The 24,970-nt window shown below is 43.5% G+C and overlaps 2 protein-coding genes across 3 annotated transcripts; one reads left to right on the forward strand and one right to left on the reverse strand.

The window, feature by feature from the left end:
* Positions 1–829: 829 nt before the first annotated feature.
* Positions 830–10,672, reverse strand: LOC121550595 (ADP-ribosylation factor 2). 2 transcript variants are annotated; one of them, XM_041862918.2, is made up of 5 exons: positions 10,566–10,672; positions 5,622–5,779; positions 4,894–5,004; positions 4,637–4,761; positions 830–3,831 (listed from the first exon to the last, which is right to left on the reverse strand). In XM_041862918.2, exons 2-5 carry the CDS (start codon positions 5,767–5,769, stop codon positions 3,670–3,672), a joined length of 546 nt encoding a protein of 181 aa, XP_041718852.1. In that variant the 5' UTR covers positions 5,770–5,779; positions 10,566–10,672; the 3' UTR covers positions 830–3,669. The 2 variants fall into 2 exon arrangements, with proteins under 2 accessions (XP_041718852.1, XP_041718853.1); XM_041862919.2 differs by lacking the exon at positions 10,566–10,672 and adding an exon at positions 10,309–10,504.
* Positions 10,673–12,842: 2,170 nt separating this feature from the next.
* Positions 12,843–20,841, forward strand: LOC121551096 (protein Wnt-9b-like). Its single transcript, XM_041863632.1, has 4 exons — positions 12,843–13,022; positions 14,083–14,336; positions 16,798–17,063; positions 18,671–20,841. Exons 1-4 carry the CDS (start codon positions 12,937–12,939, stop codon positions 19,130–19,132), a joined length of 1,068 nt encoding a protein of 355 aa, XP_041719566.1. The 5' UTR covers positions 12,843–12,936; the 3' UTR covers positions 19,133–20,841.
* Positions 20,842–24,970: the final 4,129 nt, after the last annotated feature.

Here is a 24,970-nt window from a genome sequence, read left to right on the forward strand (position 1 = left end):
GAAAGCTTAAAACTCAATCCCAGCCTGGTCTGAGGAAATTATATTGAGATAGATCACCAGGGTATTCCAGACAATGACAGAGGTAGGTAAAAGTGCTCTGAGCATTCTTTGAAAGCATAATTATTTTATTTCTGGCAACCGAGACAAAGTTTACATGTCAATACCGGTATACCAGTATTCCCCATATATCGGCCAGCTCTAACCACATTATTGACCATAATTCTTGGCGGGTCAATGGTCATGAGACGGTGACATATCAACTTTTTTTACTGAAAAAGTACACTAAAGCTAGATGATACCAAAAGTTAGCATAGAATTGATGTGTGTGGTTTACCTTGCCATGGAGGGGACACGCACAACAGGGCCTCAAACCACCCCAGTTCCCTCCAGCAGACACTACAGGAAAGGACAGACTGAGCCTCTGCAGGCCAAGCCTCCCTGAACAGCCTGCTATGAAAGCATTTTCTATGTCAGTGGGAGAAGCCATGATGCACCATTTATTCTTTGAAAGAGAGAAACAAATCATCCTATTCTTTTTAAGGTAGTGCAACGCTGTGTCCAAGAGGAGTATTGCAGTGTAGGAAAATCTGCCTCAGGGGACATTCTTCTGAGATTTTTGTGACTCAAAAACACTAATGTTAGCCTGAAAACCTTAAATGTGATCATAACTGAACCCTCGTTGAATATGATCTCTGTTCCAAGGTAATGAATAGGTTCTTACTGTGGTGGAATTGTGAAACGGATGTTTCAGTATCTAAGCCTATTTTAGCCTAGTGTTTCAGTATCTAAGCATCGATTTTATATTTTCATGAAATAAATACACAAGAGATTTGTAATAGAGATCTCTTTATTATAGTGCATTTCTCAGATGTTACAAGATGGGTTAAAAAAAGCTAAAAACAAAGGGAAATCCTTAAGTAAAATCAAAATACATACGCACACACACACCTTGTGTCATTTGTACAGAAAATGATCTCAAAATTAAAGCTTCACATCTGAACAAGGGTAGCTAAATGAAATTGTCAAGTTAAAATACATTTTCATACAGAAGTTCATATACACTTTAATTACTTGCCCTATACCGGAAATGACGCTCATCATTCAATTCAATGGATTTTCCTTTAGGTACTAAACTCTAAAATATCATGACAGAAGCAAAAGGCCAAAAAGTAGATTAGAGTTATTCATTTGCTGAAACGATTTTTCTGGAGCAATTCATAAAAGAAAGAAAAAGAGATCTAATTGTCCAGTTGTACACAGATACAAGGGTAAAGGTCAGTGCTTCCCTCAAGAGGTCAGTGTAGGGCTGTGACCTTAGGGTCAACTTCAATCAGCAGGTGGTGTGTACAGTACAGTGTACTAAGGGTTTCTCAACTAAATTCGCAGTAACCTTTGGAATACATGGATGTACAGAAAACCATGTCAGTTATCGTATACATTTTGAAGCTGTGTGTTGACTGTGGAGGATAGCCGCAGCTTAATTTGCACATGGTGACTGTCTGCTGGTGTAGTTGCTATGGCGATGCTCATGGGAGAGGGTTGTCAATGAGAGCACTGCTGATGTGAGCAGGAAGCTCAAGCTTTCCCTCTGATGCTTGTTGTAAAGAGGTTGATGGAGCAACCTTCCATGGTCTATAGTTACAGTACTATTGTATTATTGTGCAAGCTGGTCATGTTTCACATGGAGCGAAGGGGAAGATGTGACTTCCTGTGCTGCAGAACCGGAATAACTAACCCCAACGACACATAGAGCAAACAACCTAGAAAGCCAAGCATAGGGTGTGTGTTAACATCAACAATTCAGTTTGGATTGCAGGCTGAAGAAAAGCGTAACACATTGAATGCCATGAGACCTTGATAACAACACAGCACTATGAGGAATTGGAGAACAGTGTGTGTGCCGTGTTAGTGCACCTAAAAGTCAGTGGAGGCTGATGGAAGGAGCTATAGGAGGGGCTTATTGTAATGGCTGGAATGGAATCAATGGAACAGTACCAAACATATCGAAACCCCGTTTAACTCCATTCCAGTCATTACAATGAGCACGTCCTCCTATAGCTCCTCCCACCAGCCTCCTCTGCTGGAAGTGACCCATCAGGCACACCCCATGCCCTGCAGGAAAGCCCAACTCTGCAGTCAACATCCTAAAAGCTAACCCAAACACAACCAACCCTTCATAAGTCAAACCTAAAGCATTTTGATTGAAACACTGCACACCTGGCTCCTCAGATCATGCTAGACAAAGGGAACCAGGTAATCTGTACAAAAAAGAAAAATGTAAATAAAAATATAATAAAAAGAAAAAAGTAGACAACAGAAAATGTAATGAGGAGAAAGCCAGAGTGGGAGCAACTCTCAAAAGGCCTCGCTGTTCCAGTGGACAGGAATGGTGCTGAAAACACCCGACCAATCCCATGTACACTCACCCAATGTACTCGCAGAGCTGTGGCTAGCTACACTCAACTACACTGACCCTCTGCCTAGCATAGGTAGTAGAGTCCTACTACACAATCACACACACAATTTATTGCGTTTTCCATACCCGGCGGTAAGGATCGTTCACTCAATCAAAACATTATCAATGATCTCACAAGGCCCTGTGAAAGGAACATCACTTAGTGTTGTTAGACACCAATAAAGATGCAGCGTGATAAAGAGGCCATCACTTGAGGGCAGCAGGGTCAGCAGCTGGTTACCATGGTTACATTTAGATCAACAACTTATTTACATGGAGCCAGCATGTAAAGTCAGTCTCCATTCTAATCAACCGAAAACAATAGTAACAACTAATTTCAGTCAGTAATGCCTACCAAACAGCTGACCCTAAAGTCCTGCAGGACTTATCAAGCGCCACCGTCGTAGAGACTAAGGTGGATACGCTTCTCAACAACAAAACCGAGTGGACGAGGGGCATGGTGACATCACTAATATGTCGTGCTTCAATTGAGATTTCTGAGGGTTAGGAGAGGGACTGAATGCTAGCTAATAATTTATTAGCTAGTGTTCACAAGACAGCCAGAACTATGCGGTTGGACATACTAGAACAAAACAGCATGATTTTCCAAATAAAGCAAAGAAGGATCTAGGATGGAAAAGCTATTTTTATTTGTCTTTTTTCCAACCTGATACAGGTTACATTGAGATGTATTTCATAGTGTGGGGTCTCAAACCAACAGTTTAACAAGAGTCTTACAGATCGCAACACTAGTGGATGTAAAATCAACGTTTTTTGTTTTTAAATCTATAAACTTTATTCATTTTTCAGATTACACATTAGACTAAGCATCCTGGGTCTTTCTTTGCCTTGTGAAAACCAGGGTGTCTTAAGAGCCGCTGAGGGTTGGGCAGGAGGGGAGGGATGGGAGGAGGTGCTAGAGAGTTAGCCATGCTATCATTTCCATGGGTGAGAGTGACTCTGTTGAAGGCACAGCAGGGCTGCTCCCACTCCCGGCTCACACACATGCACCCACACATACATACACATTAAGATCCACCCAAACACTTGCACTCACACGCTTATGCGGGGTAGCACTGGTCAAAGCCCCAATGGTTCGAGGGGATGGAGTGAGAGAGACGGGAGGAGAGAGAGGGGGCTGGGACCAGCGCTGTCGCCAATAACACACTACGCAGACAAAGACGCAGACGGCAGACAGACGGTGGAATGGTGGATCATTTTGCGTTCTTCAGCTGGTTGGAGAGCCAGTCGAGGCCCTCGTAGAGACCGTCCCCGCTGGTAGCGCAGGTGGCCTGGATGTACCAGTTACGCTGGCGCAGGGAGTGCAGGCCCAGCTTGTCTGTGATCTCCGCTGCGTTCATAGCGTTGGGGAGGTCCTGAAGAGTGGAGATATGGACAGAAAAGGGTTAACCCAGGAAAACATGCGTCTGCAACAGACCTTCACAAGCCATCTTAGTATAGAGGGAGTCCATTGTATGACCTTGAGTTTAACTACTAGTATCTGCAAACCATATGAATAACAATACTGTAGTACCAATTCCAGATGCAGTTTACTAGTGATGCCTTGGGCTGCGTTAACACAGGCAGCCCAATTCTGATCTTTTGCCCAATTAGTGACACTTGAAACCCTACCTCTTTAAGGAATACCTGGAATAGTATAACAGTAATCCTTCTACACCCCCCCTCCCCCAGTGGTGGTTGTCCCACTGGCTATCCTAAGTTGAATGCACCAATTTGTAAGGTTCTAATCCCCGAGCCGACTAGGTGAAAAATCTGTCGATGTGCCCTTAAGCAAGGCACTTAACCCTAATTGCTCCTGTAAGTCGCTCTGGATAAGAGCGTCTGCTAAATGACTAAAATGTAAATGTAAAAATGTAAGTCTGCTAAATGACTTAAATGTAAAATATCTGATCTGATTGGTCAAAAGACCAATTAGTGGAAAAAATATAAGAATTGGTCTGCCTGTGTAAACACAACCTTAGTGTTGTGGGCTCACCTGTTTGTTAGATTCTCACTCTGCTCAGTGTAAAATGTATTTTGATGCAACGCTCACGCCAAGAACACTTGATTTAAGTGGCTCACATTTTATGCGTCAAGCTAGATTTACACGTCCAGTGTAGCAGGTAAAAAGCCTACTGTTTTCCCGACGCCCTAGTGTCTCTCCCCAGTTAGTCAGTTCACCTGTTTGTTAGCGAACACAAGCAGCACGGCGTCCCTCAGCTCGTCCTCAGCCAGCATTCTTGTCAGCTCCTCCCGCGCCTCGTTCACTCTCTCCCTATCATTACTGTCCACCACAAAGATCAGACCTGACAAGCAGAGGGAGAGAAAAGGACAGAGGGTGAGGAAAATAGGAACATTTACCCGGGACAGTCCCAACTCAAAAAGTCAGAAAGAATGAAGATGGTGCTGGGGGGGTTCTGGTGACAGTGTCCACTCACCTTGGGTGTTCTGGAAGTAGTGCCGCCACAGAGGCCTGATCTTGTCCTGACCGCCCACATCCCACACTGTAAAGCTGATGTTCTTGTATTCTACAGTCTCAACGTTAAAACCTGTCGACAGAGAGCAAGAGAGAATTGGAGCGAGGGAGAGGGAGTATGGGAAAGATCAGTTACGTCAGCGACCTAAGACACTAACATTTCAAGAGGCTGTCTGAGAGGAGATATCAGCAATCCCAAACAGGCAAGCTAAGTCACTCCCTTAACAACACAAATGTATGCATGAAATGTCTTTGCCTGATTGCTGCTGCAAATCAAAATGTATATTTGAAGAAAATATGCAAAGTGAATGAACATCTACTGGAATATGAAATGTCATCAGCCCACGTCTCCTAAAGAAATCCATGTACAGGCTGACTGTTGGCCTTAACAGGGCCCCACTCTCATTACTTCAGAGCCAGAGGGGAGCTTACGGCAGCTACTCTAGGCATGTGGGCAGTGATCAGGGCTAGGATGAGGAGGAGATGGGGACAGAGGGAGTACATGGCTGTACTTATGAGATTCATTTCCACTCCCCTACAACTAAACAAAAAGGAGCCTAGACAGCATGAAATCACAATCTGGACCAAGGAATTGGAGGAGTTACAGGGAGCATTTCAGGGGGGCTTTGTTTCTGGGACGTGAGGAGTGTGTGACGAGAGAGGTAAGGTGGATAAGGCTAGGCTACCCACCGATGGTAGGGATTGTGGTGACGATCTCTCCCAGTTTGAGCTTGTACAGGATGGTGGTCTTGCCGGCAGCATCCAGCCCCACCATCAGAATCCTCATCTCTTTTTTACCAAAGAGATTCTTAAACAGGCCTGCAAACATGTTCCCCATCTTGGCTAATCTGGAGGAAGGGAGACAGAAACAAAAACGGTTAGGCTAGTAGTCGTACAACATTCATTGCGCCTAACACCGGGCTAAACCGGCCGCGTGTGTGCGTCCACATATGTTCAGTAACACAAATGCTCGCTGATGCATGTGAGCAGTGTGGATGAAATAATTGATTAACATGTCAACTTTAAAATATTCTGCACCGCTCCCACATGCAATGTGGGTGGTGTGGGGTCGGTGTGAAACCAGACATTTTTTATTAACCAATTTATAAAATGTAAATACAGATTCCCATCCTTGGTAATTTCATAAGGATTTTTGACCTGTGAGGGTAATAATGTCAGGCTAAGCTTCCTTATCTCTGATAAAGGGCAACCATATTAGAGAGTAAATTCATGAGGGGGAGAAAAAGTGCTGAGAAAAGCATTCAGTCCCGGTCTGTGTTTATTTTGCGTCTTAACAATGGGCCCTCACAGCGGCGCCTCTGGGTCTCACACACCACACACCAGCAGGACTTTGCTGAAGGGGCTGCAGGTCAGTGTTGTTCTGAGTGGCAGGCAACTGTTTACTCATAGCCAGGAGCAGAGCAGTGGATCACATGACTGGCAGAGCACTGACCAGAGACATGATCCAGGGTTAGAGACTGGTTACAACATAGCTCCACCTGAACACCTATTGCCCAACACCCACCAGGCAAGAACACAAACAGGCTCTGTTACATCATCCACAACGATTAGAATATAATAGCCCAGTCAGTCCCAAATAGTAGCCTACATACATGTCTAATACCATAGAACTAATTCATGTTTTTTTTCTATATAACTCTCTCACTGTTGAAATAAGTTTCAAAATGTACACGGGTCTTTCCACCAATTTGGTGCCTTTAGATAAGTGTAACTTAGTCAAACAACTTTTGATTTCACCTAATTTTAACATTCTGTCATAAAGAGCACATGTTCAACTTCATAAAAAACACATTTTCCCATCTAAAAATAAATTACTATATTAAGTGCCTATTAAGTGCCAAATAAAGTAACAGGGTTTTTCTTAAAATCTGCCATAAATCCACTTGTGACAGGGAAACTGTCACGAAAACTTGTGTGCAACAGGGAGTGGCAATTGAATACAAGCTTCACACAAAAAAATTACTTGTTACATTTCTAGTCTATGGGTAACAGGGTTGACATGTTATGCTCGACCCTCTCAGTTTTCCACCACAATAACTGGCCAAAAAGAGTAGAACCAGCTCACCTGTTTTTACTCTATGATTTGACTATTAGATGTTCAAAGTTTCTTCGGACAAAAAAATAATTTTAAAGACAGTGTCACCATATTAAAACGAGAGTTCAGTTCACATAACAGGGTTGAAGGACAGAAATGACTGTCAAGCACCAAAATGACTAGGGCTTTGCAATGATGCTGAAACTCAGACATTTTGGGATTAAGTGGGTTAAAATCATCATACATTTACATTTACATTTTAGTCATTTAGCAGACGCTCTTATCCAGAGCGACTTACAGTTAGTGAATAAATTATTTATTTTTTATACTGGCCCCCTGTGGGAATCAAACCCACAACCCTGGCGTTGCAAACATCATAGAAGTGAGAGTTGACGGAGGGACGTCAAAATGCTGAATTTTGGAACTTTAGCAGATTTATTGAATTCTCCATGTGGTTTATAATATTAAATGGCACCGCATTTAATATAACAGGCTTTTAAAATCCAATATTGGTGCAGAATTTCTACTTAAAATATCAAAGGGATGCAATAGGCACTCTTTTCATGGAACGACCCACAAATATATCAATTGTCGACTTTCATTTTGAATTAGGCATATTGATTGCAATAACAATCCTTCACATTATTCAGTATGTTGCCAAGCACATCACAGAATCAAGTGATTTAAGACACGGCCTATGATGAAACAGGCTCACTTCAGAAAAATACGCTTCAAGGCTATTTGTACCCTAAACACTATGACAAAAACAGATTCATATTTGAGACAAGTTAGCAGTCTTAATACAAACTGGGCAAGAGTAGGGGACAATGGGACTACAGTATAAACAACCCATTCAGGTGTTGTAGGTGAAACAATAAGAGCAGGCAGGCTGAGCTCAAGGAAAAGCACACAATGAGGCCAGTGATGTGGCGAATATAGGTCAGCGCTCAGAGGAATGAGGAACCAGAGTACTAGAGGCTGGATATGGGACAGGTAACGACACACCTGTAAGCAGAGACACACTGCTGAATTAACCAGGAGAGATACAGAGAAACAATGATCCTGTCACACCAAATAGGCTATTGAACACTTAAGTCTTTCTCCAAAGGACAAGAATGACTTCTAAAATAATGGAAAATATTGCTACACAACTCTGATGTTGTGCAAAAACCCTCCCACTAACACATGCCTATGAATGAAATGCATAAGATAACAACAGTAGTATTACTATTAGACTCCTTCAAGACAATTGTGTGGCAAATGGTTGACTAATTAACATAATTCATAATGCCGTTCTTCAGTGGAAACATGCCGAAGCCATTTAAATATGACACACGCCCTGGCAGCTCTGAAATCCACTATACAATGACTGTAGGCAAACAAGAGCTAGGAGGGGTGTGATTTGAGTTCTAACGTCATCAATACTGGCAGATGTCAGTTTCACAAAGTGCCTTCCTGGATTCAGAATGTGACAACTAATCTAGCGCTAGCCAATAGACATTCCACAGAGGGGAGTTTCAGGACTAGAAAAGCTCATAGCTTGCAGATTTCTAACAATGACATCACAACAATGACTTGACAGCTCATTTGGATCAGGATTGTCCATCCTGTTCCTCAACTAAAGCAAAGAGGAAGTGCTCAAAATGCTTCATCCTCTGAGGAAACAGGAATGATGGGGGAGGGGAGGGGTATGGGAGGCGAGCAGCAAGTCATCAGAGAGAAGTTAAGTGAACTTATCACAGTATGCATGTGATATAGGCTGCCTGCAGCTGAGTCTTTTTGGGGTGCATCAGCAGTTGGTGTTAAGGGGTTCTAACAGAGGTGTCAGTTACCAAAGGAGATGCTCATAAAAAATTCAGCAGAGCCAATGTGGATTCATAATTGACAGGCCAAACAACAAGGGGGTGATGTAAAGCCTACTACATACAGTACACTATGTGTAGCATAGCCTATTTCTTCAATTCATTCTTGAGCTGAAAAATCTATCAAACACACATCATCCCTATGACCTTCACTAGAATGCCAATGTGGGAGAGGGAGGGCCGTTTTGCTCATCCTGAAAAATCTTTGAAAACCATTATCTGCAACACAGATGTATGTATGCACAGTTGAAGGCTGAGCTAGTGAGTGACATTAATATTGAGGTAACACTAGGGGCATCAAGGAGGCACATTTTCTGGTTGGACAGGCAAATAGTGGACATTTTTCTGTTAAGTCCAGACACCCAAACGAGGGCACTGCGTTCATCCACCTCTGGCCTGCTGGCTCCCCTACCTCTGCGGAAGCATAGTTCCCGCTCAGCCCAGTCAAAACTGTTCGCTGCTCTGGCACCCCAATGGTGGAACAAGCTCCCTCACGACGCCAGGACAGCGGAGTCACTCACCACCTTCTGGAGACATTTTAAACCCCACCTCTTTAAGGAATACCTGGGATAGGATAAAGTAATCCTTCTACCCCCCACATTGTAAAGTGGTTATCCCACTGGCTATAAGGTGAATGCACCTATTTGTAAGTCGCTCTGGATAAGAGCGTCTGCTAAATGACGTAAATGTAATGTAAATGTAAATGTTTTCCCATAAGGGAAAGTCGAAACGTCAGGCATGCTGGGGTTAACCTGTTCAACTGGTTGTTTGATCAGCCCCTCATCAGGACCTGAACAAAGGAGGGAAATCAGCAACAGAGATTCCTGGAGAACTCAATGTTTGAAAATAGAAATGTATGGAAGACAGAGACATGGGTGTCTAGACATGGGTCTCGCAGTCATAACACAAAGATGTGTGTAGCTATGTATGTATCTCTCACACACACACACTATTCTGCTTCAGTTGTCTGTCCATTAAAATTACTTGGGTCTAACATAAGTGTTCAGCTAGTTAGCTACATTAATTTGTAACTCACTAGTTAGTGACTAACCATGTGACCTGTTTAGTTTGAAGACACCGACAACAATTTACAAAACCAAATCTAACCATCCAATACCAACAGCTACGCTAGCTAAAGCTTCCCAGCACAGCGTAGCTACCCAGCTAGAAGGCCGTGGAGACCACCACGTCCAAGTTACCTTACCGTTTAAGCCACAGGCTGGTTAACTACATTCATTTAGAGACGTGTTTAAAGTCGATTAGCTAGTTAATAAGCGGCGGACGACTCAAATCTCAATCGACGTAAATTAACGTTACGCAGTCAGAAAATATGCGTAGTTAGCTAACGTTAATTTTGCTAACGCCGTTAGCTAGTTAGCACAAACAAGCGGCTTAATATAATGACTGTCAAAATAGGAAGAAGCAAAATGTCCAATCACAATGATCAGCGAATACTTACGGACACAACTTCAGTAACGTTAACAGTTAGCTGAATAATGCTTTCGCGACTTTTACAGGTCGTGAGAATATGATGCCGTACGAGCTAGCGAACGTTAGCTAGCTATTGATGGCAGATGATCCTCGCTTGAGTCTACGCAGGGGATTCGGTGTCAAAGCTTGCGGTCAAGCCAAAAGCAAATAAGCAATCGTTTGCATTCCAGATACATGAAAATAAAGAAGACTAGAAATGACATATCTTATATTGCTACATTTTACCTTTTAGTGGCGCTTTCTCGATCTTTCTTTTACGCTCCTATTCACCGCTAACTACAAAATGGCGTCTTTCACAAGTGTCAAGAAAGCCGCGTCATGGACGTTGCACATCGTAAATTCTTCACCAATCATGTTATCTATGCAAGTCACAAAAACCCACCTTGCCGTGCTACGGACCAATCGATGCACAACATTTAATGTTGAGGGCGGAGATTTACAAAAAGCCCTCCTCCAGTTTGCCCTACAAACTGAAAGAGCAGTCAAACTTCCCGTAGGATCAAGCATCCCCGACTCTTCCCCGCCCCATGTTTCCGGCTTCAATGGAGACTGAAGAAATGTGCCACTGGCCCAACCCATCATCATTGGGAAGGATAGCAAACAAAACAATCCGGTTGCAATTGTTCAATCCAGAAGAAAATAAAACATCAGGAAATTACAGGACCATGGGTGTGTATAGCCTTACATTGGATATGGCAAGCAAGTGCTGCCTTATTGGCCTTATGGCTAGGCTAGTTGCCTAAAATGTCATAGAGATCATCTCAATCAATAGGCAACAGCCTACAATTTACATTTCTGATCCAAGAATTCCAGCCTGTTTCAGTCATTCATCTTTTAAACAGCCTGAAAGAGTAAGAGCCAACACCATAGAATTAGGAATTAGAATACTAATTAAGTAATTTAATGGGATCTCTATGGCCAACACTGACATGCAAGGTCTACAATGACAGCTAGGTCTATAGGGCCAACAGGTAACCTGGAGTTGGGGGGCCCCTGGAAGCGAGCAGAGGGGAGAAGTGGGTTGCGAGGTTCAAGGTGCATCAGGGTTCAAGCGTTCATCAAGGTTGTTGGGGGTCATCATTAAACGCTCACAATGTGTGTTGTTCATATTAAATCCACTAGATGGGACCATCTCCATGCTGCAGTCATAATGTCCCAATAAGTCAAAGCCAATAGTTTCCGTTTCTTGTTTCATTTCCATAAGTCAACCACTCTGAAATGATAGGCAAAGCCCTAGACCTATGTGAGTGCAATATCATCAGTTGGAAGTTTGTCCACCTTTCATGTGTTTGTGCTCATGGTTATCTAATTTAGCTGGTTGTCTGGTTCCCTCAGTTATGCAGGTGCCACACTGAGCAGACAACTAGATCTTTGATTACCCATTCATCCACATGGTGATTGTAAACCAGAGTTGTTGTTGTTGTTGTTGTTGCTGTTGGACATGAAGTGAATAAAAGGGATTTTATATGAAAATGGTCTATGGACTGAGACATCACGGGTGGTAGGCAGCTATATCTACAGGTGTAATGAAGCACAGAATATCCAATAATTAGGGGGGTATAAGCCTTGAGATGCATTACATTAAAATAAAAGCTTATTCTTGATGTTTGTCTATGTGTTGTTATACAGTAATGTCTTATTCACTGTGACTAGGCAGTGGGCAGAGGGCATGCCACTTGTTATTAGTTTGTGTGTTGAGGAGGGCTGTCTGTCCCACAATGTGTTGCTTCTCCCTGCAGGTGTTTGGTCAAGTGCCCACATTAGTATTAATATATTACAAAATAAAGAGGTAATCCATTTGAGTACAAAAATGTCTTTATAGACGTTTTTTCCCTTCTGCTATGAAACAGTAAGTAAGAATCAAAGAAAAACCACTGTTAGGTAGAGAAAATTAGATTGGAGCCTTGGTGGTTTGTATGACCAAAATTAAAATAGAGTTATGAAGAATGAGACAGACCATCAGCAAGTCTTTGCTCACAATGGAAAATAGAAAGCAAGTGATGGTGGAGAGCCAATTTTTTGCCTAGTAGATGTTATGTAATCCTATGCCTATAATCCAAGATCCATGATCCATTTTTGCTATAACAAGTGTATCTGCATGTTTCTATTTGTAGGCTATGTCTACCTTCTCAGCCAGCCACATACCTTCTTAAAGGAGCACACTTGGTTATTGGCATTCTATAGCCAGCCACATCCTATAGCCTATAGTTATTCTGGTATATGCCCATACACTTGCCACTGGTGTATCCCTCATAAACATGGCACAGTAGATATGTCAGTGGGTAGAATGAAAATGCACCAGCAAGTTTGAATATGAGGCACGATAATGACAAAAGCTCATCACAGCCAGGTAGACATCCTACCTGTCATTTCCATCTAAGTGGGTGGCGTTTCAATGGTTAGGGCGGGGCGGTTAGGGAGTCCAATGGGCGTGTGGCGCGATGATGCGCTCCCCAGAGGCCTTGCCTCCCTTGGGATCGCGCCTGCTGCAGTGGACCGAAGTTTGTGTGGGCCACTTAGGAGGTGAGCCTGCCAGACGGCACAGACTTTCCCAGTGCAGAATCAGCGAGATGAAGAGCAGCGTCGACCCGTCATCATGTGCTCTAGGCTCCCAAGGACCGCCTGCCTACTGCGACTCATTGCGATCTGCATCCTCCTCTCGCACACTGCAGCATATTTTGGGTCAGCCACAACTCTTTTACTGTAATGTCTCTGCAGTTTTATTGTCTTTTCCTTGCTTCGAACATACACAGCAGATCGATGTCGGTAAGAAATAATGCATGTGATGCGATGTACATAGCCTGCCTATATGATGTAAGCCCAGCGTTCCATGACTATCGTGCGCAATTACGCACGATACCTTAATGTAGGACTGTAGCTGTCGACTTGTTTGGATGTTCAAGTCCACAGAGATGATTTATGTTTGCATTTTTCTGGTATCTAAAAGTAAACAAAGTAGGCTAGTTTCCCAGGCTATGTGACCATTTTTCAAATAAGCCTACAGCCTTATAATACCACTACATATTATGATAATATTATTGATTATTATTCATTTGCAAAATAAGTCTCAGAGCAGAATATTTGAATATTTAACATAGCCTTTGTATAATATATGACTTGCTGTGAGTGTGAGTGGTTTTTCACGGTTTCCTGACCTCTCGAGTTTGGCACCACCTCAATTCTCTCACTTTTTGGCAATAGCCAAAATGTGTATGAGTGAGCTAACTTGCATGCATAAACAGATTTGTACTCATATTTTATTTTAAAATTAGAATGCTTCACTCAGATTCCTTTTTTAGCATTATTGTTTGGTTTTGTTGGGCGCATGTGGGTAGGACAGACGAAGTCAAATATAAGGTCTATATGTGCGTAATTTTACTTTGGAAGCAAATTCAGACATTTTGATATGATTTACTACGTTCATACATAATTGCGGGTAGTCCTATGTGTAGTGTGTTGTTAAAAGCTTGTACAGTCAGCAAAAACTATACACATTGTTTACATTTATAGGCTATGGCTCTATAAACAAAATGTAATTATTTTGGACATGTTATAGAAATTAGTCTCGAACAACATGTTTTCTTTATTTTCAGGACCACCATAACGTTGGGTATTATTTATAGGTCTACATGTTTATATTCTCTTGATAAGACGATTTATATGACATTTTCCTTTTGAATTTGGTAACGTCAGTGATAACTGCTATACTGCACTGAATGTATACATTTGTCTCCTTTGAAAGGCTGACAGGCCGAGAGCCCTTGGTCTTTTTGCCTGCGCCGTTCTCCAATGAACCTCCAACGGGAAAAGCTCACCTGAAACAATGCGAGCAGATGACCCTGACCCGTAGGCAGAAACGACTGTGTCGCCGCGAGCCGGGTTTGGCGGAGACGCTGCGTGAATCAGTGCGCCTCAGCCTCTTGGAGTGCCGCTATCAATTCCGGAACGAGCGCTGGAACTGTAGCTTGGACGGCCGCGGGAGTCTTCTGAAAAGAGGTGCAATAATATGTCATCAATTCATAGAGTTGCATGTATTTACACACAGAGAGATATGAGGGAAAGATTTCTATCTGGATGGACGCATCATGGGAAGCATCATGCGAAGCATGTAAATATGTAGGCCTAATAGCCTAGACTGCTGTTGTGTTGTGAATATTGTAAGGGTCAAATTACTACTTGATGATGCAAAGGATTTCTCAAGTGCAATAATGCAATTGATTGAAAATTGAAGTATTTTTAATTTATAAATTGACTGCTGTGTGGTAGGTGAGTGATCTCAAAATAAAGAGCCAGGCTAAACTCTACAGTGAGGGAAAAAGTATTTGATCCCCTGCTGATTTTGTACGTTTGCCCACTGACAAAGAAATGATCAGTCTATAATCTTAATGGTAGGTTTATTTGAACAGTGAGAGACAGAATAACAACAAAATAATCCAGAAAAACGCATGTCAAAAATGTTATAAATTGATTTGCATTTTAATGAGGGAAATAAGTATTTGACCCCCTCTCAATCAGAAAGATTTCTGGCTCCCAGGTGTCTTTTATACAGGTAACGAGCTGAGATTAGGAGCACACTCTTAAAGGGAGCGCTCCTAATCTCAGTTTGTTACCTGTATAAAAGACACCTGTCCACAGAAGCAATCAATCAATCAGATTCCAAACTCTCCACCATGGCCAAGACCAAAGCGCTCTCCAAGGATGTCAGGGACAAGATTGTAGATCTACACAAGGCTGGAATGGGCTACAAAACCATCGCCAAGCAGCTTGGTGAGAAGGTGACAACAGTTGGTGTGATTATTCGCAAATGGAAGAAACACAAAAGAACTGTCAATCTCCCTTGGCCTGGGGCTCCATGCAAGCTCTCACCTCGTGGAGTTGCAATGATCATGAGAACGATGAGGAATCAGCCAAGAACTACACAGGAGGATCTTGTCAATGATCTCAAGGCAGCTGGGACTATAGTCACCAAGAAAACAATTGGTAACACACTACGCCGTAAAGGACTGAAATCCTGCAGCGCCCGCAAGGTCCCACTGCTCAAGAAAGCACATATACAGGCCCGTCTGAAGTTTGCCAATGAACATCTGAATCATTCAGAGGAGAACTGGGTGAAAGTGTTGTGGTCAGATGAGACCAAAATCGAGCTCTTTCCATCAACTCAACTCGCCGTGTTTGGAGGAGGAGGAATGCTGCCTATGACTCCAAGAACACCATCCCTACCGTCAAACATGGAGGTGGAAACCTTATGCTTTGGGGGTGTTTTTCTGCTAAGGGGACAGGACAACTTCACCGCATCAAAGGGAAGATGGATGGGGCCATGTACCGTCATATCTTGGGTGAGAACCTCCTTCCCTCAGCCAGGGCATTGAAAATGGGTCATGGATGGGTATTCCAGCATGACAATGACCCAAAACACACGGCCAAGGCAACAAAAAAGTGGCTCAAGAAGAAGCACATTAAGGTCCTGGAGTGGCCTAGCCAGTCTCCAGACCTTAATCCCATAGAGAATCTGTGGAGGGAGCTGAAGGTTCGAGTTGCCAAACGTCAGCCTCGAAACCTTAATGACTTGCAGAAGATCTGCAAAGAGTGGGACAAAATCCCTCCTGAGATGTGTGCAAACCTGGTGGCCAACTACAAGAAACGTCTGACCTCTGTGATTGCCAACAAGGGTTTTTCCACCAAGTACTAAGTAATGTTTTGCAGAGGGGTCAAATACTTATTTCCCTCATTAAAATGCAAATCAATTTATAACATTTTTGACATGCGTTTTTCTGGATTTTGTTGTTGTTATTCTGTCTCTCACTGTTCAAATAAACCTACCATTAAAATTATAGACTGATCATGTCTTTGTCAGTGGGCAAACGTACAAAATCAGCAGAGGATCAAATACTTTTATCCCTCACTGTATAGCCTACTATAGCAGCTAACGCGCCACCCCTTATAAAATACTTTTAGAGCATGGGTATGCTATCAGCACGAAGAACCATGAACAGGTCAGCATGGAGTTAATTAAGGGCTAGAGAGCCAAAAAGCCCGGTGCGGCGGAGCCTACGGGGGCCCAGTGGTTATTTTTATCTCGGAAAAGCGCCCAGTTCCCAGAGGAAAAGGGCGGCGTGATTACTCACTTTCATCTGGGGAAAAAAATCCTTCCTAGTCAAAATAATAATTAATTGGATCAAAATACACCATAGCGATGTCTCTGGGCTAAGCAAATAACCAAACCACCGGGAACGGTCAGAAGAGGAATCATGACACAACTCTTTAAATGGAACACTGGAGTAGAAACATGGGAGTAGAATGTAACCTAAATATGTATCTAATGAGCTTGGATGATAGTCTAGTCTTTGCATGTCTGGGCCTAGCCAATTTACGAGGAGTAAACGAAATTCAAAAAATAAAAAAAATAAAAATGTATGGTAGCCTATTATTAATTGTTGATATCATTTGTCTATTCCAGGCTTCAAGGAGACGGCCTTTCTTCTTGCGGTGTCTTCAGCGGCATTGTCCCACGCACTAGCAAAGGCTTGCAGCTCAGGCCGAATGGAGAGGTGCACGTGCGATGACTCCCCAGGAATACAGCATCGCGAGGCATGGCAGTGGGGGGTCTGCGGTGACAACTTGAAATACAGCACCAAATTTCTCAAGAAGTTCTTGGGCCAGAAGAGGGTCAGCAAAGACCTGAGGGCGCAGATCGACTCCCACAACATGAACGTTGGAATCCGGGTGAGTGAGTGAGTGAGTGTTGACGTGTGGATAAGCTCAAGCAAAACAACAAGATGCCCATTAAGCAATTGTGAGTGACACTATTGTGGCTTAAGTAAATTTTTTCAAAAAAGAAAGGTATAAGACTATGCCAGTAGTGAGTAGTTTCCTCCCAAGCTCAGGAGAGCATCATAAACATATTAGCCAATAACAGCATCATTTTAGACCCACCAGCCAAAGATAACCCCAACACTGCTTATCATACAATGCACTCTTCCAACCGAGGCGGCAGGGACTGTGTGACTTTACCATGTCTCGCCCTGACTCCTCGCCCATATATCTCATCCAGTGCCAGTAGTCCACTCCCCATGCATGGTGTCTCCCTTCCTGTAGCCCTGGTGGATAGAGAGCCTGGGCTGGTCGAGGCTGAGGGAGGCAGCTAGTAACAGGGATAGGAGACAGACTGCTGTCAGATCCCTGGAGCCAGGTGTTCCCAGGCAGGCATGATAAAGCTTGCTGTGCGGGCCCACAGAAAATTAAAGGTCTCCCGTCAGAGAGAACGATTATAACTGTGGCCTCTTTTAATATAGGAGCGAGCATTTTTTCCACATGTATGGCGCTGAACTGTGCTCCTCTCCATAAATCCACATAATGTTCATACGGTAACCACTATGTGTGTGTTTGTGTGTGTAGCTTAGTAACAGCCACCCCCAAGGCTCTTCCCCTTTACCTTTCACCTGAGGCAGCAGACCCTTCAGAGAAGGAGAGAGAGAGAGAGGGAGAGAGAGAGAAAAACAACAGGATGACCTGAAGTAGTCTATCTTATCTTATCTTTATTGAGTTTGGTGTTTTCCTCACCTTCCACCTATACGGCTCAGTAGAGACCAGGAGGTGGCTGTTTTTTTCACAACACCCCCCTCTAACCCTCATCCCTCAGTAATGTTCTGAGATGCCCCTGAGGGGTTCATACCTGTGTAGGGCGGAACGCGGCAGAACTCTTCAACCCTGAAGTAGCCCCTGGGTCTCCCCCCTCCCCGTAAGGATGAGCCACATGACCTGTCTCTGGCCTCCACCCCACCCCTCACCACACCACCACCAAGCTCAGTGAATGTTTGAACGAAGGCAGGGCACCATCCTTTGACCGCTTACCCAAACTCTCTCCCCATCTCACTGTTTAAGCTTTTTAAACTATTATCATCGTTTTCCGTGCATGCACACACAAAGAACAAGGTGGAAAGATTCTGCTGTCTGACTGTGCTGCCTGTCTCTAATGCCTCAGGCTTCATAGGAGAGAGACAGGAGAGAAGCAGTGAGAAAGAGCTAGTTTCAACACATTGAAAAAACGAATCCACAGGCGCTGTCTAAATGCGAGACATCAGGAGAATGAAATACTGCATGCCGAACAGTCTCCCTAATCCATCATATCAACCATTCGGACTGAGCTGAGCTAAAGGATGACTAGCCCCAGACCATCCACACCCCTGCCCCACCAACCCACCCTACAGGAAACTGGTTCCCTCTGTCTAGATAGGCACCAAAGATAAGAGCCCAGCTAATGAATCAGACTGATGAAACTGACATCTCACTCTCTTCCCCTCCCCCTCCTTTCTCTTCTCCTTCCCTTGCAGGCAGTGAAGAGTGGCCTGAAGACTACCTGTAAGTGTCACGGTGTCTCCGGTTCCTGTGCCGTGCGGACCTGCTGGAAGCAGCTGTCCCCGTTCCATGACACCGGGCGGCTGCTCAAGTTCCGCTACGACACTGCCGTGCGTGTGCTGAGCGTCACCAACACGGCTACCGGGGAGACGGAGCTGGCGGGGCCACGTCGCCATGGCCAGAGCCACCGCTCCACTGACCTGGTGTTCCTGGAGGACTCCCCCAGCTTCTGCAGGCCGTCGCGCTACTCCCCCGGCACGGCCGGACGCTCCTGTGCCAAGGACACCAGCTGCCAGAGCCTGTGCTGCGGGCGCGGCTACAACACGGCCATGCACCTCACCACCCTCTCCTGCCACTGCCAGGTGCGCTGGTGCTGCCATGTAGAGTGTGAAACCTGTGTCAGGGAGGAGGAAGTGTACACCTGCAAAAATACCTGAAAAGGGGGAGAAATAGAGACAGAGAGAGAAAAAGGAAACACACTGAGAGAACATTCAAAATGGCGGAACTAGAACCACTTAAAGACATTACTCTTGATAAATTGAAGGGTTTGACTTTTAAACATACCCTTACAGATGCCTGTTCTGAAGTGAGAACTGTTTTGGGAAGCATGGAAATGTTGTTGGTAGGTTGCCACTTGTTGGAGTCGAATATGCGCTGTCTCCTCAAATGAGGCAGTATCAAGACCACTTTCTGCTTTGCTCCTACTGAATGCACTGTAATCACATACCTTAAGTGAGAGGGAGAGGGTTGCCTTGTTGGACAGTTATGGACAGGGAATGGGCTCTTCACAAGGTACTGGAATGGACAGTAGGTCACCATCATTATTTGGCGACATCATCTCTGTTGGAGCCCTGACAGTTCCATTGGTCCTGTCCTCTTGTTGGTCTGTTCCTTAGTCAGTTTGTCTAACTGCTACTATGATGTAGTGCTTATATCAAGATTTAGAGCATTTCCAAAGCTGCAGAAAATGCCAAAAAGGAATCTAGAGCCTCTTGACATCTGTCTCCCTGTCCGTCTGTCTGTCTGTCTGTCTGTCTGTCTGTCTCATTTGCTGTTTGCTTGTCTCTTTATTTGCTGTGAGAGCAGTCTAAGGGTTCATTCATTCATAATAGAAAAATGAAGCACTTATGTTGGCTATGTTATGTATAGTACTTTACTCCTTTGCTTTAAGGTGAGAAACATATCTGGGTCAATACTGATATCCACCACACACCTTAAAAAGTCCCATTGAATCACTGGATGTCTGAACATGGAATGTTAGTACAGGTTGCCTATAATCACAGCTAGTTAGTATGTCATTTATGACTAAATGCAGTCATAGGGTTATTGTGTGGGAAAGTAGACCTGTTGTCTCTTGTGAGAATGTCTATGATAATACTACATGTTTTACATTGTTAATACAGTAAAGGAAGAATGCAAAGGAAATAGCACTCAAACAAAGGGAAACTCCAAACACTGTCCATAAAAAAGACTGTACAAAGTTTTTCCTTTGCTGACACTGTAAAGAACTCACATTTTTATTTATAAGTGGGCATGTCTGCACACACTGTGCTGTGCTTTCAAGTGTGTTCCCCTGACCAAATCAAACCGTTTTCTCTACAGTCTAATTCAGGCACATCTTTGTTCTCTAATGTCTTTGAAATGGCCCAATCATGCTGCTTGTTTTCTCAATTACCAATCAGAGAAAATAGCAGTATTTTACTCCGCCATTCCTCCAGCTCTCCACGCCAGACCTCTCTGTCTGTCCATGGGTTAGGGTTAAAGGTGCATGTCTGCCCCCAGGGCTTTTAGGCACCCATTTATGTTTAAAATATTTTACAATCTGTTCAGTTCCCTGTGCCAGTGTTTATTTTTGTTTGTTTATGCAGAGATATATAGTTATGTACATGTATATAACTCATACCAGGCTCAAAGCATATTAGACAGTGGAATCGTATATCTCTACCTCATCTGGTCTTTGGGCAATTATCATAATGATTTATTTGCCTTGCAAATACTTCCTTGTGTCTCATGAAACTAAAGTCAAACTTTTAGATCAATGAACAATTCCTTTAAACTGGGTCATAGCTGTATACTGTAACAATATGATTTACATTGTGACATACTGTATATTCTTATTTAAAAGCAATAAAAATAAATGAACATATACATTTGTAAAAAAAAGATGTCTCTATTTATAGTTACTATAAGTAATGATCACGCTTGTTACCTGTTACTATATTTTACTTTCTTGTCTTAAAATGAAGTATACATATGTATTGCCTTCTCCCATGGGAGCCTTTTGGCAGGAACTTTGCTTTCTTTCACCCTGATCAATTTCTGTCTCTCCCTTTCCCTATCTCTCTGTATGTCTCTCTCTCTCTCACACACACACGTGAACATCAATCACAGAATCAGTCACAGAAGCCACGGCCATACACCTGCCCTGAGCGCCACACGCGAGCAGTCTCTCTCTCCAGCAAAACCACTTCCTGATCGTGCTACCCTGCCCTTCTTTTCATCTGAAAGGACTGTGGTCTCAGAGCATCACTCTCAACCACCAACCGCCCAACACATACAGGGGGAGGAGAGCAACACACATACAGGTGTTCTGCCTCTGGCACAACAGGCCAGCCATGATGACAACAATAATGATGATGATGCAGAAGAATGTTTCCTACAGAGTGATGTTTTTTGCCTTTGACCTCAATATACAGTGCGCCCCTCGAAAAGGGTTAAAGGTCATATCTAACGCTAATGATTAGACAGGAAAAATTCATACCTGTGAGAGAAGGCTCTCCACTGAGAACCAAATCACACAGAGGCTTATTGTTTGAGATATTGCTACATTTACAGTGTGTCGTGTCCCGGAGCTTTTGATGTTTATCTCTGATCACAGTGATCAGACATTAACATTCTCTGCTCTAACATAATGAGCTCTGCTCTATTAAAACATCCAACAGGTCACAGGTTGACATGAGCAGACTGCTGACTCAAATATGACCCCACCTAATGACTGTTTATCAACATTTACCTTTATTACATATAATTGCTTACAATAAGAGGGGGGTGGAGAGGGAGAGAGAGTGGGAGAGAAAGGACGGGAACGCAAGAACAAGAGAACGAGATGGAAGAATGTGTCATTTACCTGCGAGCCGGACGAGGGGAGAAAGAGAGATATGGAGAGAAACATAAAGGGAGAGAAGTAGATGGAAGGATGAGAGGGGGATCGTTTGGAGCCCAGGAGGCTGATCCCCTGCTGCTGCTGCTGTTGTTTTATAATGAACTCCTAAAGCCTTCATTTCCCCCCACTGCCCTGAGTGGAGGGGGCTGCTGAGTCCACTGCCATCTTCTCACGCACAAGCCCCCAGGAACAGGACTGAGGCTGCTCAGGGTTGGGAGTCTGGGGAGCTTCAGAGGGGGGTAACATGCGTGTGTGAGTGTGTGTGTGTTCGTGTATTTCTATGTGCAAACTGAAAAGAGCAAGGTGAGGGAAGATAATTGTTTTTGCATATGTGTGTGTTTGCGCCTTGCACACCTGTGGATAGCATAATGAGAGTGGTGTGTGTGTGTTTATAGTCCCAGTGTTCATGTGCGGGTGTGTGAGGGTGGCCAGGAAGGATGGATGGGCTCAAACTCTTCACTGTCATCTTGAAACACAACAGAGGCGTGAATGACATACACAATGTGGCAGTAACACTATCCCTTGTGTCTGTGTTGGCCGGGTTCAGTGGGCGGTGACTATGTTCTGATGGATGAAGATTAATTGAGCTCTGGGCTTGGACATTTTGATACATGTATTTGTATGATACATTTGCGTCCCTTAGCGAATGCCCTTATCTGTAGCAACATACATAGCTGTCAGGTTTCTATATTACTTATTTGTACAAGTACAGCAGATGTTAACTGGAGCATAGCAGGTTACGGTAGCTAGGTACCTCGCTCCAGGATACATACATACATATAGCAAGGTCCCCTCCTGTAATTTGAACCCTCAGGTCAAAAGTCTAGTCACATTTCCTCCTCTAAGTAGAGGGTACTGCAGGATAGCATCAGTGTGTATGCCCAAACCACCAAACCAGGCCACACCCTACCAAGCCCTGGCAAAATGGAAGTGATGAAGAGATGAACAGAGAGATGGATTATATGAAGGAGAGCGGGAGAGAGAGAGAGTGTTGGGGAATACGGCATGGGGTAGGAATTTGGAATGTGAAATGACTAATGCAATTGCTCAACCCACAACAAGAACATGCAATGCCTAGAGCTATGACAGGGCTGAGTGCATACCTCTATGGAGGGGCCTACCACTGAAGTATAGGTGGCTGGATGGGGAGTTATTACTGGTGGTTGACTGGGAGGGTGTTGAGGAGTTTGGGTACAAATAGGTGTTATGTTGGTGGGTAAGGGTAACTTGTGCTGCAGCATGGGTGTCAGCAGAGGAGACATGGGCATTTTACTGATGACCTTTGAGGCAAAAGTGAGCTCTACTGAAGGTTCTACAGGTAGAACTCATGAAAGTCCCACGTGAGAGAATACCTATGCTGTGTTTGTGTTTTGTATCACTGAGTTTTACGACATTATTTTCTGACAGTTTCATGTCTCAAACAGTACAGCCTCCCGTGCAGGGTTGAAGTGGCACCCTGAGGGAGACCATGCGGTGCATTGGAGACCGAGCCAAGACCTCAGAGACAAGTACACAGAGGATAGAAACATAAATATACAGTAGATATGATGCAGGACAGATGAAAAGAACTGCTTGAGTGAATTCATTTCACACACACGAAAAATGTATCAACCCCTACAAAAAATGTTCATTAATTATAATCCACATAATAATTCACATTTCCTGTTGCTGCAGGATTATTTTCCTGCTGTAGCAAACTGGCTCAAATTAAAATCCTACATCTGTAAGCCGTTGGCAATCCCTTCCTCCATGGCTGAGGGCTGCTGAGGGCTGGCTAAGGGCTGGGAAACTGGTGGGGGAGGCTGTTCCCATGAGCCCCATGGCTGCAGTGGAGGGACACCTGGAGCACCAACACAGCTGTTTGCGCTGCAGCTATGGTGATAGGAGACCACGATAAGCCCCCCTATACCTCCCTATCTGACTCTCCCTGCCTCCCCCTTTCTCTCAGCGCACAATATATATACACACTCACACACTACACTGACACTCTCTCACAAAACCCACACACATTCACATACTGTACACTACATACGCACACACACGCATACCGACAACACAAACACACACATACGGACACAACACACACACAATATGCTGCTGCTGCTACTCTGTTCTTTATTTCACTCTTATTATTATCCATCCTGATGCCTAGTCACTTTACCCTGCCTTCATGTACATTTCTACCTCAAATATCTCATACCTATGCACATTGATCTGGTACTGGTACTCCCTGTATATAGCTAATTTCTTGTGTATTTTATTCCTCTTGTGTTACCATTTTCCTTCTTATTATAATTGTTTAACTCGTTGGGAAGGGCTCGTAAGCAAGCATTTCACGGGTTAAATCTAGACCCGTTGTATTCGACGCATGTGACAAATCAAATTTGATTTGACACACACACACACACACACACACACACACACACACACACACACACACACACACACACACACACACACACACACACAGTGTAGGCCTGACCTCCATTACAAGCACAAACAAAGCTTTCCCAGATCAACAATGTCCAGAACAGGAAAATAGAGATAAGGTCCAGAGCTCTGTGTTCTCAACACATGACATCTGGTGGTGCTATGAACATACATATATTCATACTGTATGGGATATTTACATTCATGTGGTATCACCTGAAATTATATTTGATTGTGAAACTAAGATTTAATACATTATTTGTTGAGAGAAAAATTACCCCATGTACAGATATAGGATCTTAATTTGAGCCAATTTGCTACAGCAGGAAAATAATCCTGCAGCAACAGGACATGTGAATTATTATGGGGATTATAATTAATGGACATTTTTTGTAGGGGTTGATACTTTTTTCATTAAGGCAAATCAAGTCTGACATTTTAAAGTGGAAAATACACGTTTGCATTTCCTGCTCTGTGGGGAAAATAGTGATAACCTCTAAGTTATTGGATAATAATCAAATATGTGGACACATAAAAGTGTTAGTTTTGATATCTATATTTTCATCATAGAACTAATTCCCCCAATTCATTAATTTCAGTATCACAAGTAAAGTATTCATCAATCTATCATCTATCTTTTCTTTTGACTTTCCCAAAACCACATTTTAAGACTCATTGACAC

The sequence above is a fragment of the Coregonus clupeaformis genome, chromosome 35 (assembly GCF_020615455.1).
Source record: "Coregonus clupeaformis isolate EN_2021a chromosome 35, ASM2061545v1, whole genome shotgun sequence".
In the NCBI taxonomy this organism is placed as follows: domain Eukaryota; kingdom Metazoa; phylum Chordata; class Actinopteri; order Salmoniformes; family Salmonidae; genus Coregonus; species Coregonus clupeaformis.

Excerpts from the sequence above, each read along its gene's own strand:
- LOC121550595 (XM_041862918.2), bottom strand. The coding sequence starts at position 5,769 with ATGGGGAACATGTTTGCAGGCCTGTTTAAGAATCTCTTTGGTAAAAAA. Across the intron at positions 5,005-5,621 it reads CACCACAATCCCTACCATCG|GTTTTAACGTTGAGACTGTA; the intron begins GTGGGTAGCCTA and ends CTCTGTCGACAG. Across the intron at positions 4,762-4,893 it reads CTACTTCCAGAACACCCAAG|GTCTGATCTTTGTGGTGGAC; the intron begins GTGAGTGGACAC and ends TCTGCTTGTCAG.
- LOC121551096 (XM_041863632.1), top strand. The coding sequence starts at position 12,937 with ATGTGCTCTAGGCTCCCAAGGACCGCCTGCCTACTGCGACTCATTGCG. Across the intron at positions 13,023-14,082 it reads CACACTGCAGCATATTTTGG|GCTGACAGGCCGAGAGCCCT; the intron begins GTCAGCCACAAC and ends CTCCTTTGAAAG. Across the intron at positions 17,064-18,670 it reads ACATGAACGTTGGAATCCGG|GCAGTGAAGAGTGGCCTGAA; the intron begins GTGAGTGAGTGA and ends CTTCCCTTGCAG.